This window comes from Lucilia sericata, unplaced genomic scaffold (assembly GCF_015586225.1).
Source record: "Lucilia sericata isolate MDLA Ls3-8-SP2 unplaced genomic scaffold, ASM1558622v1 Contig000548F_arrow, whole genome shotgun sequence".
Lineage (NCBI taxonomy): Eukaryota > Metazoa > Arthropoda > Insecta > Diptera > Calliphoridae > Lucilia > Lucilia sericata.
In genome coordinates this window covers 180,629-196,446 of record NW_023994558.1, presented here as the reverse complement: position 1 = coordinate 196,446, position 15,818 = coordinate 180,629, and the positions used below count along the sequence as shown (strand labels likewise).

The window sequence follows — 15,818 nt, the reverse complement described above, 5'->3', positions numbered from 1 at the left end:
AAACCTAAAATTTTATACTAAACGATAGTTTCAGTATAAAACTTTAGTTTTAGTATAAAACGTTAGCTTTAGTATAAAATGTCAGTTTTAGTATAAAACTTTAGTTTTAAAATAAAACTTTATTTGTAGTATAAAACGTTAGTTTTAGTATCAAATGTTAGTTTTAGTATAAATCTTTAATTTTAGTGTAAAACTTAGTTTAATTATAAAAAGTTAATTTTTTACATACAATTAGTACACTATATGTTTTATAAAAAATTCTTTAAAAGTTTTCTCTGCAAATAAGAATTTCCTAAAAATTTTTATTTAAATGTTAACTTACATTCCTAACTTCATCACTGTCCCACTGTTACTCTTACAACATATTGTAACAGTTCTAATCACATTCATTCTATTTAATGATTTCATATTTGTGAAAATTTTCGGTCATTCAGTTTTGCATTAAATTATATATAAACTTTTTTTTTTGTTTTTTTTTTTAAAAAAAAATTAAACATCATCAGATAAATACATATTAATTTTAACACACATGTTTACTCATGCACTGACGTGTCGAGTTAAGTTCCATGTAACATTCAAATCCATTCACACCAACCACAAAGTGTTAGGCAAAGGAGGGGGTGGACATATTTAGTATCGAAAAAATCACTCTTATTATGAATTCGAACATGTTCAAAATACTTGAATATGTAGGATTATTATATTACCTAATCGTTGGCAATACAACAATACTAATGCTGGTAGTGTAAACTACAAATATGTGAGCTTTTGGCAAATATTGACTTTAATACACTGTAAAAATTTAAAAAAAAGTTTTCCCCTAAATTTTTTTCTGTCTATTCTTCATTTTGCAGTAAATACCGAATATTAACAAATATTTGACAATTCTAAAGCATGTCAAGATTTTTTATACAATTTCACACCTAAAAATTTTCCAAAATTGACAGCTTAAATATGATAAACTAAAATGTAAAGTTATACCTAAAAACTCTATTTTATTATATTTTGAAGTGTATAAGAGTGTCATCGAAAACCCAAAAAAAAAAACAAATGAAAAACTCCCAATAACTACAACAAATCCATATAAATCCCTATAAACTGCATAATAAAAGTATATTTTTATACATTTTGTATCCTATTGGTTTCGATCGAAATATAAAAAAAATCCCTGAAAAAGCACGATTTCATATTATTACTATTGTAATAATACATACTCAAATACATAAACATACATATGGATATGTGTGTAGTTTATATGGATAACCTAACATCTGTGACTTATTTGTCATGTTAGACGCGTTTCAACTATGAATAAGTGCTTCTCTGCGTGTTTGAATACCTTTTTTGTGTTTTTTCTCTTTGTGTTATAATATGAAACAATAAAAAAACCAGAAATGGCAGAAACAAGTTGATGTATTAAATTCGGCATTGGCGATACTGAAATATCCTTCATTGTAGAATTTAGCAAAAACATGTTTTAGCCAGTGATGATTTATACTAAAACCGAGGTTTTATACTAAAACTGAGGTTTTACGCTAAAACTGAAGTTTTATACTGACACTGAAATTTTATACTAAAACTAACGTTTGGTACTAAAACTAACGTTTTATACTAAAACTAAGGTTTTATACTAAAACAAACGTTTTATTCTAAAAGTAATGTTTTATACTAAAACTAATGTTTTATTCTAAAGCTAACGTATTATACTAAAACAAACGTATTATACTAACACAAACACTTTATAATGAATCTAAAGTTTTATTTTATACTAAAACTAACGTTTTAAACTAAAACTAACGTTTTATAATAAAACTAACGTCTTATACTAAAACTAGCGTTTTATACTAAAACTAACTTTTTATTCTAAAACTAACGTTTTATACTTAAATTAACGTTTTACACTGAAACTAAAGTTTCATAATAAAACTAACGTTCTAGACTAAAACTATATTTCTATTCTAAAAAAAAGTTGTATACTAAAACTAGTATTTTGCTCTAAAACTTACGTTTTATGCTAAAACTAACGTTTATACTTAAACAAGAGTTTTATACTAAAACTAACGTTTTATACTGAAACTAACGTTTTTTACTAAAACTAACGTTTTATACTTAAAACTAACGTTTTATACTAAAACTAACGTTTTATACTAAAATTAACGTTTTATACTAAAATTAACGTTTTATACTAAAACTAACGTTTTATACTAAAACTGACTTTTTATACTAAAACTGACTTTTTATACTAAAACTGACTTTTTATACTAAAACTGACGTTTTATACTAAATCTAACGTTTTATACAAAACTAACGTTTTTTAATAAAAATAACGTTTTATACTGAAACTAGCGTTTTATACTAAAATTAACGCTTGTATACTAAAACTAAAGTTTTATACTAAAACTTACGTTCTATACTAAAACTAACATTTAATACTAAAACTTACGTTTTTTTCTAAAACTAACGTTTTATACTAAAACTAACATTTTATACTAAAACTTACGTTTTATTCTAAAACTAACGTTTTATACTAAAACTAACGTTTTATACTAAAACTAACGTTTTATACTAAAACTAACGTTTTATACTAAAACTAACGTTTTATACTAAATCCAACGTTTTATACTAAAACTAACGTTTTATGATAAAACTAATGGTTTTTACTAAACTAAAACGTTTTATACTTAACTCACTTTTTACACTAAAACTAACATTTTATTCTAAAAACGTTCAATGAGTTGTAAACAGAATAACAAATCCATATTTCCCCGTTTGACAGTGAAGTATGTTCACAAAAAAAAGAAACATCATATAAAAAAGATTTCGGAATTTATTGAAAATATAAAATGTTGTGTGATTTATTTCTTTTCTCTTTTATTCTCTTAAAGCCACAATTGAACTTAATGAACGCACATTAGTTTTAATGCGAAATCAAATTTTCTGACATCTTTTTTTGGCGCTTTTTAATGCGCGCATCGCATTTTATGTTGAAAATTAATTTTTGCCAACACATGAATATTTTAACATGCTGCTGCTAATGACACATAATTTCAAAATCGTTTATATGATGAGATATAAATTTTTAGCTAAACATGAAGTATTATGTTAATTATATGAAACAAGTAGTTTCAATTCTGTGTACAAGAAAAATTTCATGCAATTTGATTGCGGTTTTGCTGATTTTAATAGATTATAGAGAAGTTAAAGGATAAATTAAAAACTCACCGTATTTTGAGTAGACAACTGAAATGGAAAATAAATAAAACTGTTTTAATGTAAATAGTTAAAAATAGTTATAGATTAATAAACATTTAAAATAGTTTATTATTAACTTAGTATGTGTGTTGCAATTTCAATTTACAATTCAAATAAAAACAAATTAAAATTTTACAATTTATCAAAAATGTATTTCCCATTTGAAATAATCAATTTAAATATTTCCTTTATAAATTTGGCTAAATTACTGAAACAGTAAAAATAATTGCATCAGCTTAAATTCTAAACTGCAAATGATTGATTAATTGTTTGATTGATGTACCAGAAATTCATGATTATGATGATGAGTTGAGATGTGAAATGATATGATGTGATTGATACAATGCCACAAAAAAACATATGTTTTTGTTATGTGTTGTGCGGTTTATTATTTAAATGAGAAAAAAAAACTTTTTGCCACCCATATTCTGCAAAACGTATGATAATTATGCCAAATGTGGTAAAAGTACAAAATGAAAAAAATAGAACTTTTAAATATGTGTATTTTTTCATTATTGTAATGAAAAAAAATAAAACATTTTGTAGGCAACAGAGCATGATAATAATGATTGTAGACATTTTCTACTGTTGATTGTGATTGATATGAATAATTAATGAACATTAAAATATGATGGGCAGAAAAAGTGATTTAAATGATTACTACGATTAGAAGGGAAATTAAGGGAGAAAAGCTGTAATGGATAAAAGTTTTATATCTACTTTTTTTTGATGAATCATTAAAAAATTTATTCTTATGGGTTTTTATTGAGGGGGAAAAAGTTATATATTTTACACGCTTTTATGAATGTGTTATAAGAAAAAAACAATCAACAATTGCACAGTGGAACAAAAGCTGTAACTGATATAAAGATTTGTGTGTAGAGTCGTCAATAAACTAGCTTAAACTTTCATGTAAAATTATTTAGTCTTGCCTATAAACAAATCTATACTATAGTTTAGCAACTCGTCTAAAAAATCTCGTCTATAGCCTCTGGTCTATAAACTCCTATATAGTCTAGATTCTATATATTCGACTCATCCATAAAGTTGTCTATAGACTCATCTATAAACTAGTCTATAAAATCGTCCAAGACTCGTCTATAAACTAGTCTACAGGCTTGTCTATAAACTAGTCTATAGACTCACCTATAATCTAGTCAATAGACTCGACTATTAACTAGTTTGTAGACTCATCTATAAACTAGTCTAAAACTCATCTATAAACTGGTCTATAAAGTAGTCTATAGATTTACTTTTAAACTAGTCTATAAACTCTATAAATTAGTCTATGGTGTTGTCTCTATAATCAACTATAAAGCAGTCTCTAGACTCATCTATAAACTAGTCTCTAAACGCAGTCTATAGACTCATCCATAAAGTAGTTTATAGACTGCTTTATAAACTAATCAATAGATTCGTCTACAAACTAGTCTAAAGACTCGTATATAAAATAGTCTACAGGCTCGTCTATAAACTAGTTTATAGACTCACCTATAATCTAGTCAATTGACTCGACTATTAACTAGTTTGTACACTCATCTATAAAGTAGTCTAAAAACTCAACAACGACTCGTCTATAAACTAGTCTAAAACTCAGCTATAAACTGGTCTATAAAGTAGTCTATAGATTTACTATTAAACTAGTCTATTGACTCTATAAATTAGTCTATGGTGTTGTCTCTATAATTAACTATAAACCAGTCTCTAGACTCGTCTATAAACTAGTCTCTAAACTCAGTCTATAGACTCATCCGTAATCTATAGACTGCCTTATAAACTAATCAATAGATTCGCATACAAACTAGTCTACAGGCTCGTCTACAAACTAATCTATAGACTCAACTATAATCTAGTCAATAGACTCTACTATTAAAAAGTTTGTAGAGTCATCTATAAACTCAACCACGACTCGTCTATAAACTAGTCTAAAATTCATCTATAAGCTGGTCTATAAAGTTGTCTGTATATTTACTTATAAACTAGTTTATAGACTCATCTATAAGACTAGTTTAACTTGTCTCTATAATCAACTATAAACTAGTCTCAAAACTCGTCTATGAACTATTCTCTAAACTCAGTCTATATACTCACCTATAACCTAGTCATTAGACTCGACTATTAACTAGTTTGCAGACTCATATATAAACAAGTCTAAAACTGATCTATAAACTGGTCTATAAAGTAATCTATAGATTTATTTATAAGCTGTTCTATATACTCATCTATAAACCAGTCTACAGACTCATCTATAAACTAGTTTAGATTCTATTCAAATAACAAATCTATGGGCTTTTCTCTAAACTATACACTAGTCTATAGACTCAAACTTTTATCTAAACTAGCACACACTTATTTTTAGAATCGTGTATAAAATCATTAAAAGTTTCATCTACGAACTCGTCTAAAGTTTGGTCTAATAACTCTAAACTTGTTTATAAACTCATCTAAAACTTGTTTTTAAACTCGTCTATAGTATCATCCATAAACTCGTCGATTTGTCTCTATAATAATTTTCAAACATCTTTGGTATTTACTGTTATTTGTTTTCATAAATATAACACGTCTTTAAATTTAATCATTTTCATAAACACAAATCACACGACGTATGATTTATAATTAATTGCATTAAATATTTCACATACGCCACATTAAACAACGTTTGGCATGTAAATTAATAACAAAAATAACAAAAAAGTAATAATAGAGAAAAACAATTAACACATAAAAAAACAAACAGTGACAAATATTTATTAAATCATTATTAAAGTGATAATCAATTTAGATTGTAATTCAATTAATAAACAATGACATTTTAATTAAAAACTTAACCCAATGATTTATTAACAAAAAGAGTGAGAGCAGTAAAAACTAAAAACTGTGTTTTTTTCTAATGTAAAAGATTTGAATATAAATTTCAATTAAAAGTTTTTCAAACTCGAACACAAAAAGAGTTTTTCTATTTAAAAAAAATTATATCGTTTATATTAAACAAGCACTCATATGTATGTATGTTATATACATATACATACATATACATTTTATTTCTTTTTAAAGTAATTTATACTTTTTTGTAGCTGTTTTGTAATTTTTAATTTTAGCATAAAACCAAATAAGAATTATGTATTTTTTCAAAACAACAATTGTTGTTGGAAAAAAAAAAAAGAAAAATCATTTAAAAAGTTTTTAAAAGTCATAAATTTGTTTGCTGCATGGCTGAGTGGAAAAAAGACAAGAGGACATATTTAAAGAAATCTTATAGAAAAGTTTTTGCATAAAAAGCGAGTTAACAAAAATATAAATAAACAAGATGAAATAATGATACTTTTAAAAACATCTAAAGCAAAAGAAGATAAACAAAACATTTATTTATATTTGTTTATCTGATACAAGGCTAATTCAATAAAAAAGTTAACACGAAATAAGTTTATAACTTTAACCTTGTCTTACCCACATAATCTGACCATATTAATAGAAACCAAATATTTAATGAAATTAATTTACAATAAATTTTCTTATTTCCTTTGTCTTTGCAGGATGAAAAGAATCAATTGCTTATAACAAATATTTGGTTGAAATTGGTAAGTAAATAATTTTTCGTAATTATTCTTCACTTTTATAACAATACAAAATACTCAAAAAAACTATCTTATATTAAAGAATAATGAATACAAATTTTTATTTGTATATAACTACACAAATATTTGTAACAATTAATATTTGAAAACAAAAGAAATAGATGTATTTATAGCCTAACAGATACATATCTCATACACTTTATATCATTTTACTAAGTAAATAAAATGAAAACAAATATTTATTATACATTTTAATCAAACTTGTGGCATAAAAGATATACTTCTTGAGGCTGCATAACTAAAGCTTCAGTTGCTGTTGCCTTTAAAATATTTCTTTAACTACGTTTGATATACTTAGGAGAACTACAGTTGATGAAGAAAATCAAATCAGTGGAAATGTTAAGAGAAAATAACCAAAATTTGCAATTTGTTTATAACAAGCCAAAATAAATTTGCAATATAAATAATGCTGCATAAAAAAACATAAGAAAACTTGATACAAGACAAGAATGATGTTTTTATCTCATTCCTTAAAGAAACCACAAATTTTTCATGGTAAACGAAAAGGAATGTTAAATAAAACTAAACAAATTACAAACGGAAATTAAAATGATGAGAAATAAAGACGAATTGGGGAAAGCACTACATGAATGATATAAATTGTGAACGTAACAATAAACTAAAATTACACTGAACTAGAAAGATTTTTATAAATACTTAATACTTAAGATTTAGGTTTAGATCGATCCTTAATAATAGAATTATCTAACACTTTTTACAGATAAGCTTATCTATAGTCACGTAAACTCGTCTAAAGTCGTTTAACCCATTAAGCCAGTTCCAGTTCAGTTCTTCAGTTCTAGTTAGTTCAGTTCTAGTTCAGTTCTAGTTCAGTTCTAGTTCAGTTCTAGTTCAGTTCTAGTTCAGTTCTAGTTCAGTTCTAGTTCAGTCTAGTTCAGTTCTAGTTCAGTTCTAGTTCAGTTCTAGTTCAGTTCTAGTTCAGTTCTAGTTCAGTTCTAGTTCAGTTCTAGTTCAGTTCTAGTTCAGTTCTAGTTCAGTTCTAGTTCAGTTCTAGTTCAGTTAGTTCAGTTCTAGTTCAGTTCTAGTTTTCTAGTTCAGTTCTAGTTCAGTTCTAGTTCAGTTCTAGTTCAGTTCTAGTTCAGTTCTAGTTCAGTTCTAGTTCAGTTCTAGTTCAGTTCTAGTTCAGTTCTAGTTCAGTTCTAGTTCAGTTCTAGTTCAGTTCTAGTTCAGTTCTAGTTCAGTTCTAGTTCAGTTCTAGTTCAGTTCTAGTTCAGTTCTAGTTCAGTTCTAGTTCAGTTCTAGTTCAGTTCTAGTTCAGTTCTAGTCAGTTCTAGTTCAGTTCTAGTTCAGTTCTAGTTCAGTTCTAGTTCAGTTCTAGTTCAGTTCTAGTTCAGTTTCTAGTTCAGTTTCTAGTTCAGTTCTTAGTTCAGTTCTAGTTCAGTTCTAGTTCAGTTCTAGTTCAGTTCTAGTTCAGTTCTAGTTCAGTTCTAGTTCAGTTCTAGTTCAGTTTCTAGTTCAGTTCTAGTGCAGTCTAGTTCAGTTCTAGTTCAGTTCTAGTTCAGTTCTAGTTCAGTTCTAGTTCAGTTCTAGTTCAGTTCTAGTTTCAGTTCTAGTTCAGTTCTAGTTCAGTTCTAGTTCAGTTCTAGTTCAGTTCTAGTTCAGTTCTAGTTCAGTTCTAGTTCAGTTCTAGTTCAGTTCTAGTTCAGTTCTAGTTCAGTTCTAGTTCAGTTCTAGTTCAGTTCTAGTTCAGTTCTAGTTCAGTTCTAGTTCAGTTCTAGTTCAGTTCTAGTTCAGTTCTAGTTCAGTTCTAGTTCAGTTCTAGTTCAGTTCTAGTTCAGTTTCTAGTTTCAGTTCTAGTTCAGTTCTAGGTCAGTTCTAGTTCATTCTAGTTCAGTTTCTAGTTCAGTTCTAGTTCAGTTCTAGTTCAGTCTAGTTCAGTTCTAGTTCAGTTCTATTTCAGTTCTAGTTCAGTTCTAGTTCAGTTCTAGTTTAGTTCTAGTTATTTCTAGTTCAGTTCTATTTCAGTTCTAGTTCATTTCTAGTTCAGTTCTAGTTCAGTCTCTAGTTCATTCTAGTTCAGTTCTAGTTCAGCGTTCTAGTTCAGTTCTAGTTCAGTTCTAGTTCAGTTTCTAGTTCAGTTCTAGTTCAGTTCTAGTTCAGTTCTAGTTCAGTTCTAGTTCAGTTCTAGTTCAGTTCTAGTTCAGTTCTAGTTCGTTCAGTTCAGTTCTAGTTCAGTTCTAGTTCAGTTCTAGTTCGTTCTAGTTCAGTTCTAGTTCAGTTCTAGTTCAGTTCTAGTTCAGTTCGTTCTAGTTCATTCTAGTTCAGTTCTAGTTCTAGTTCAGTTCTAGTTCAGTTCTAGTCAGGGTCTAGTTCAGTTCTAGTTCAGTTCTAGTTCAGTTCTAGTTCAGTTCTAGTTCAGTTCTAGTTCAGTTCTAGTTCAGTTCTAGTTCAGTTTCTAGTTCAGTTCTAGTTCAGTTCTAGTTCAGTTCAGTTTTCTGTCTATAAATCCTTCACATTTTCGTTTAAATCAGATTAAAAAAAAAAAAAAAACTGTTCTAAAAATGCTGTAGTTTTTTCCTGAACAAGTATAAGAAACAAATAAAAAAATATAAATACAAAAGTTATATATTTTAATCTAAAATTAAGTAAAACTCTTATAAATGAGAAAATCATCATAGACATATGAATTTCATTTCATGGGAAAACAAGCATGTAATCAAAAAAATACATAGAGTAAAAATCTCTGGAGTGAGGATTTCCATTTGCTTTATTTTCTCTGTACTTCCTCTAGCTTTTCATTCATTTGATAGCAGTATAGTGTTGTAGTATAAAATAAATAGCCTAAAGAATTGGCCACATATTTTAGCAATTTGACCAAACAAAATATGGTTACAATTTATCTTGTGGTTAAACACAAATATCCCACAAGCTAAACGAAAAGAAAAAAATACAAATCAAGTGAACAGCAAAAGAAACGTTTATCACAAAAAAAAAAAAACATTTTAAAGCAAAAATGAACCTTAAAGTTATTGTTGGTATTAGTGTGGGAGAAGTAAATATTGCTATTGAACATTTGTTAACCAGCAAATGGAATAAAACAAGTTAACAAAAATGTTTTTGGCCTAAAGAAAAAATATATCACTAGATTTGCAAAGAAAATAATACTTGTATACAAATACTATTTGGATATCTAGCAATTTAGCCTGAAAAAATACTTAAGAAAACAGTTAACAAATTGTTAAAACTCAAACGCAATAAACGCTAGCAGAAGACTGTTTATAGGTTGGTTCAGGGAGGATTATCTCTATAATGCTGTAATCTTTATTTCTTTTTGATTAAGTCTTAAATAAATTTAGTCTGTTTCTTTTAACATTTTTCATATAAGAAAATTTAAATATTCTTCTCCCAGTTTTGGTAAAGTAATTTATCATTTTTCTATTTTGAAGTGTGTTTTTTGCAAAAATAAAAAATATATATATATTTATATTCCACCAAAAAGAAAATATCTATGCCAAAACTATAAAGAAGAAATAAGAAATTTTTTTCTAGCAACTTGTAAGAAGTTGTAATGAAATTTTGTCTGCTTAAACTAAGACAACCATTGACAAGATAGAAAAAAAGTTTGTTTATCGCAAAAAGCTATGAGTTACAAGGAAACGGAAAAAAACTATTTATAATAAACTGCACTGTAATTTCTTTGACATGATTAAAGGATTTTAAACAAAGTTTTATTAAGGGACTAAAAATACTTACATTTCAGAGCTAATATTTGTTTTCACAATTAATTTTTCAAAAAGCTGTCATTGTCACTTGAAGTCTTGATAAGGGTTATTTTTTAAGCGACAACTTAGTGCTGTCAAAAGAATATTAATAATTTAATTTTAATTATCTTTTACGAAATTCTAATCAATCGTTTTCTTTTATTTTAAAGTCTTTGGTTTGTATTTAACCAATTAAGTTTAAAGTTGTTGATATTAAATTTATAGTCTGGACTTTATTCTGATTTCTAGTCAGGATTTTAGCTATTGTCTGGACTACAGGGAGGTCCATAGTCTCAATTATAGTCTGGTCTATAGTCAGGACTATAGTATGGTCTTTGTTCAGGACACTATTATGGTCTATAGCAAGGACTATAGTCTGGTCTATAGCCAGGACTATAGTCTGATCTATAGCAAGGACTATAGTCTAGTCTATAGCAAGGGCTATAGTCTGGTCTATATTCAGGACTATACTATAGACTAGACTATACTCTGGTCTATAGTCAGGTCTATAATCTAGTCAATAGTCAGGACTATAGTCTGGTCTATTGCCTGGACTATAGTCTATTGTCTAGATAGTAACCTGGTCTATTGTCTAGACTATAGTCTAGTCTATTACCTATTCAAAAGTCTGGACTATAGCATGGTCCAAATTCTGATGTATGGTATGGTCTGTTGTCTGCGCTATTATCTGGTCTACATTCTAGTCTGGTCTATATAGGTATAATGTGTAGTATATAATATAGTTTATAATCTGAACAATATGCGTGCCTTTAGCCAGAACTATGTTCTGGACTGTAGTTTAATTTATGGTCTGGACCTGGTCAATTGTCTAGACTATAGTCTGGCCTATAATATGGTATATAATAGCTACTATATTCTAGTCTACAGTCTGGTCCTCGACTATGGACCAGTCTAGACTATAGTCAGTATTATACTCTCTAATAAAGTCTGGTTTATAGACCAGACTATAGGTCTAAATTCTTCTCTATAGTCTAGACTATAGTCTGGGCTGTAGTTTTGACTATGATCTGGTCTAGGGGTTAGTATGGACTGTAGTTTGAACTACGGTTTGCTCTATAGACTATTCTGGATAGTAGTTTGGACTATGATCTGGTCTGTGGTCTCATTTGTGGTTTGAACTGTTGTTCAATTTATAGTCTAGTCTATAATCTGGCCTATAGTTCGTATATACTCTCCTATAATTCGTCGTTTATTTATAGTCTGGACTAGTTTAGTTTACAGTCTTGCCTTCTGTCTAAGTACTATGGACTATGGTATGAACTATAGTCTCTTCTATAGGCCGGACTACAGTCTCCTCTATATTCTAGTGACTGAATGTATGTTTTAATAATATTTTTTGGAACTAAAAACATTTGATAAATTAACTAATTAATAACAAATTTGAGACTTTAATTTGAACTGCCATTTTAATCACTTTTTAAATTAAATTTATTAAAATAAAATTTACTGCCTCGAAAAAAATCCAATTTCCCTTAAACAATTTGCCATAAACTAGACCAGGCAGAAAACAACTTCATTATATTAAATGTCCATTTTTTCCTATTACTCATCCTGTTGACACAAAACTTTACACAATTCATTTTATGGTAAATTCTCCCCAAGGAGTCCCTCCCCTTTTTCAATATTGGAAGCAACAGTAAAGTAATGTGTCTGTCTGTCTGGCTGAAGGATTATGAATAAACCACAAAAAACAGTCAAAGAATATGATTAAACTAAAACCACAAAACCTACAAAAAAATATATGAAAAAAATTTCTTAAAAAAAAACATTGATAAAAATGGTAAAGAAATCATTTAAGAAAAAATTCTTATCCCCAAGTGGGAATCGAACTCAAGCCTGAAATAATATTCAATTAATATTAAAAATACTTAATATTAAAATTTTTTCAAATTATATCTCGTATGAAGTCTTGCCTTAATCTGAACTATAGTCTCTATTATAGACCGGACTATACTTAATATCGCCTAAAGTATGAACTAGTCTCTTATATATTCTTGTCAATATTTAGAATTACAGTCTGTACTATACTATATAGCTATAGAGAACATCAAAGCATGGACTATTTATAGTCTTTACTATAATATGGGCTATAGCCTTTTCTATAGTTTGGATTATAATCTGTTCTATAGTCTATCCTAATGTCTGAACTATTATGTCAAATCTAAAACGTATGCTAATTAATAACATTATCTTTAATATTTTTATCTTAAATCCATTACTTCGATTACTATTCTCCTGCTCTTTATCTTCCTACAAGATTATTTTAATAAAATGTCCTGTTCTCTTGTAGACGACATATTTAACTTTGAATTTAAACAAGATTTTTATTAATGTCACAATCATTGTTACTTTTACAGTTTGTTGCAAGTAAATACCATTCTGGGATGTCACTTTAACAAACCAAATACATTTTTTATAAAACAAAAAAAAAGTACACTTTCACATTTACTATGTATAAATTTTCTAGCCAAAGTAAAACAACGAAAAATAATGTCTCAAAAAAACTAAAAAATGCACAAGAAAAATGCATTTGATTTGGATTTTTATTACAACGTTTTATATACAATTTCCTTTTGTGTAACGTTTTTTTTGTTTCTGTTTCTGTTTTAAATGTTTAATATAAAAAATAGATGACAACAAATGTAAACAAGGGAAATAATATAGCCAGAGTAAAGTGATGTCTTTTTTAACAACTTTTTTATTTTTATTTTAGTGACGCCATTTTTTGTTTAAAAATACAAAATCCTACAGAAAAAAAACATTTAAACGTGAAGGCAAAATTGAAAAAAAAAAAACTACTTTTCAATTTCCGTAAAAAGCAATTTTGGCAAAGAAATCGCGTTTGGTTAAATTAAACAAAGAATGCTGTAAAAAAGCAAAATTAAAAAATAAATTTTCACAAAACTTGAAAATTCTTTTTGTGGGGTTATTAAGCCCAAAGCAGTCGATTCTTAAACAGGTTTAACAAAAAAATTTAAAAATAACAAATTTAAACAATTTAAGAAATACTTTTGAAAATTTGAGTTTAATTTTATCTTATAAAAGATTTTCTTTATATATTTTTAATATAACTTTCACAATATATTTTTTAACAAAGGACTTCGTAAATAATGCCAGAAATTACTTACTAAGAGTTAAGATTGTTTAGGCCAAAATGAGGAATATACATATCTTCAACTATATATATTTGCATTGCTTATACTTATCCCATAACCCGTATTATTTGTTTGGCATCATTAAAATGTCAACAGCACTAATTGCAAAAATCTCTTTTATGAAAAGAGAAGAAAGAAAAAAAAATCCTAAAATTAATTAACTTGGTGGTATATTTGTAATAAAGTATAATTGTTGTAGTAGTTGTTCTACTTGCTCAAGTATTAGTTTCCAGCAGTTTTAAAAGAAGTTCATTTATGATTTTATAAAATATAGTTCAAATAAACTATATAACAGACAATGGGCGAGTATACTTCAGACAATTAACGTCACTATAGTCCAAGCTAAAGACGAGATTATAGAACGGAACTATAGTAAAGACTATAGGTGAGACTATTATCCATAATATAGACGAGATTATAGTCCAGACTACAGACGAGACCACACTCCAGACTATAGTCCAGATTATACTCTACACTATATTCCAGACTACAGACTAGATTATAGTCCATATTATAGACGACATTATAATCCAGACTATATAAGAGACCATAGTCCAAACTACAGACGAAACTATAATCCAGACTATAGACAAGACTATAGTCCAGAATATAGACGAGTCTATAGTCCACACTACAGACGAGACTATAGCCCAGACTGTAGACGACACTATAATCCAGACTTTAGGCGAGTCTATAGACAGGACAATAGACTAGTCCAAATAGTCCAAATTTTAGACGAGCCTATAGTTCAACTACAGACGAGGCTATTATAGTCCAGCCTATAAACGAGATTAAAATCCGGACTATAGAAGAGATCATAGTGCAGACTACTGACGATACTATACTCCAGACTATTGACGAGACTATAGTCCAAACTGTAGACGAGACTACAGTCCAGACTACAGACGGGACTATAGACAAGACTATAGTCCAGACTACAGATGGGACTATAGTCGAGACTATAGACAAGACGATAGTCTTGATAATAGACGAGACTATAGTCTAAACTATAGACTAGACTACAGTTCAGACTAGAGACGAGTCTATAGTCCAGACTACGGACGAGACTATAGTCCAGACTACAAACGGGACTAAAGACGAGACTATAGACGAGACTATAGGCAAGATAATAGACGAGATTATAGACAAGACTATAGTCCATACTATAGATTATACTACAGTCGAGTCGACTGTATAGACGAGGCTCTCCCCCAGACTATAGACGTGACTATACTCCAGACTTCACACGTGACTTTAGTCCACTATAGGCGAGACTATAGACGATATTATAATCCAGACCATAGACTAGATTATAGTCCAGACTATAGGTGAAACTGTAGTCCAGACACTCTTTATATTCTCGCCTATAGTTCAGATTATAAAGGAATGTATAGTCCCGACTATAAACGAGATTGTAGTCCAGACTATAGACGAAACTAAATACTATAGTCCAGTCTATAGACAAGATTATGTTCAGACTCTAGACGAGACAGTACTCCATAATACAGACGAAACTAAAGTCCCCACTGAGACTATATTCCAAGCTAACGTCTAGACTATATTGACCAAATTACAGACGAGACTAAAAATAGATGAGACTATAGTCCAGAATATAGAAGACACTAAGACTATATTCCAGACTAACGTCTAGACTATATAGACCAAATTACAGACGAGATTAAATTGCAGCCTATAGATGAGACTTTAGTCCAGAATATAGAAGACACTACAGTCTCTGGGTCTATGAGTTTAGACTATATATAGTCCAGTCTGCAATCGAGACTACTTATATTGAAAAAAAACTATAGGCAAGAGCTTATAAAGGAGGCTACAATCGATATTTTGCTGTCTGCTAAACTACAGGGTAGTAACAGTAATTGTTTACTAATCTAACACATATACATTGCTTTGCTCCTTTAAATACTTTTACATACATACATATTATTCATACCTAAATGAGTACTTTTACTCTAATGAGTACAAATGATCCCTTCTAATATAAAAAACTTACCATTTGAAACAATAAAAGAAAA

General features: G+C 28.4%; 1 protein-coding gene across 1 annotated transcript in view; it reads left to right on the top strand.

The window, feature by feature from the left end:
• LOC119606049 (neuronal acetylcholine receptor subunit alpha-7) overlaps window positions 1-15,818 on the top strand; it is a 165,366-nt gene that overhangs the window by 35,377 nt on the left and 114,171 nt on the right. The window contains exon 2 of the mRNA XM_037959422.1: window positions 6,786-6,830. Coding sequence (XP_037815350.1) covers window positions 6,786-6,830 — 45 coding nt within the window. The remainder of the gene's footprint in view (window positions 1-6,785; window positions 6,831-15,818) is intronic.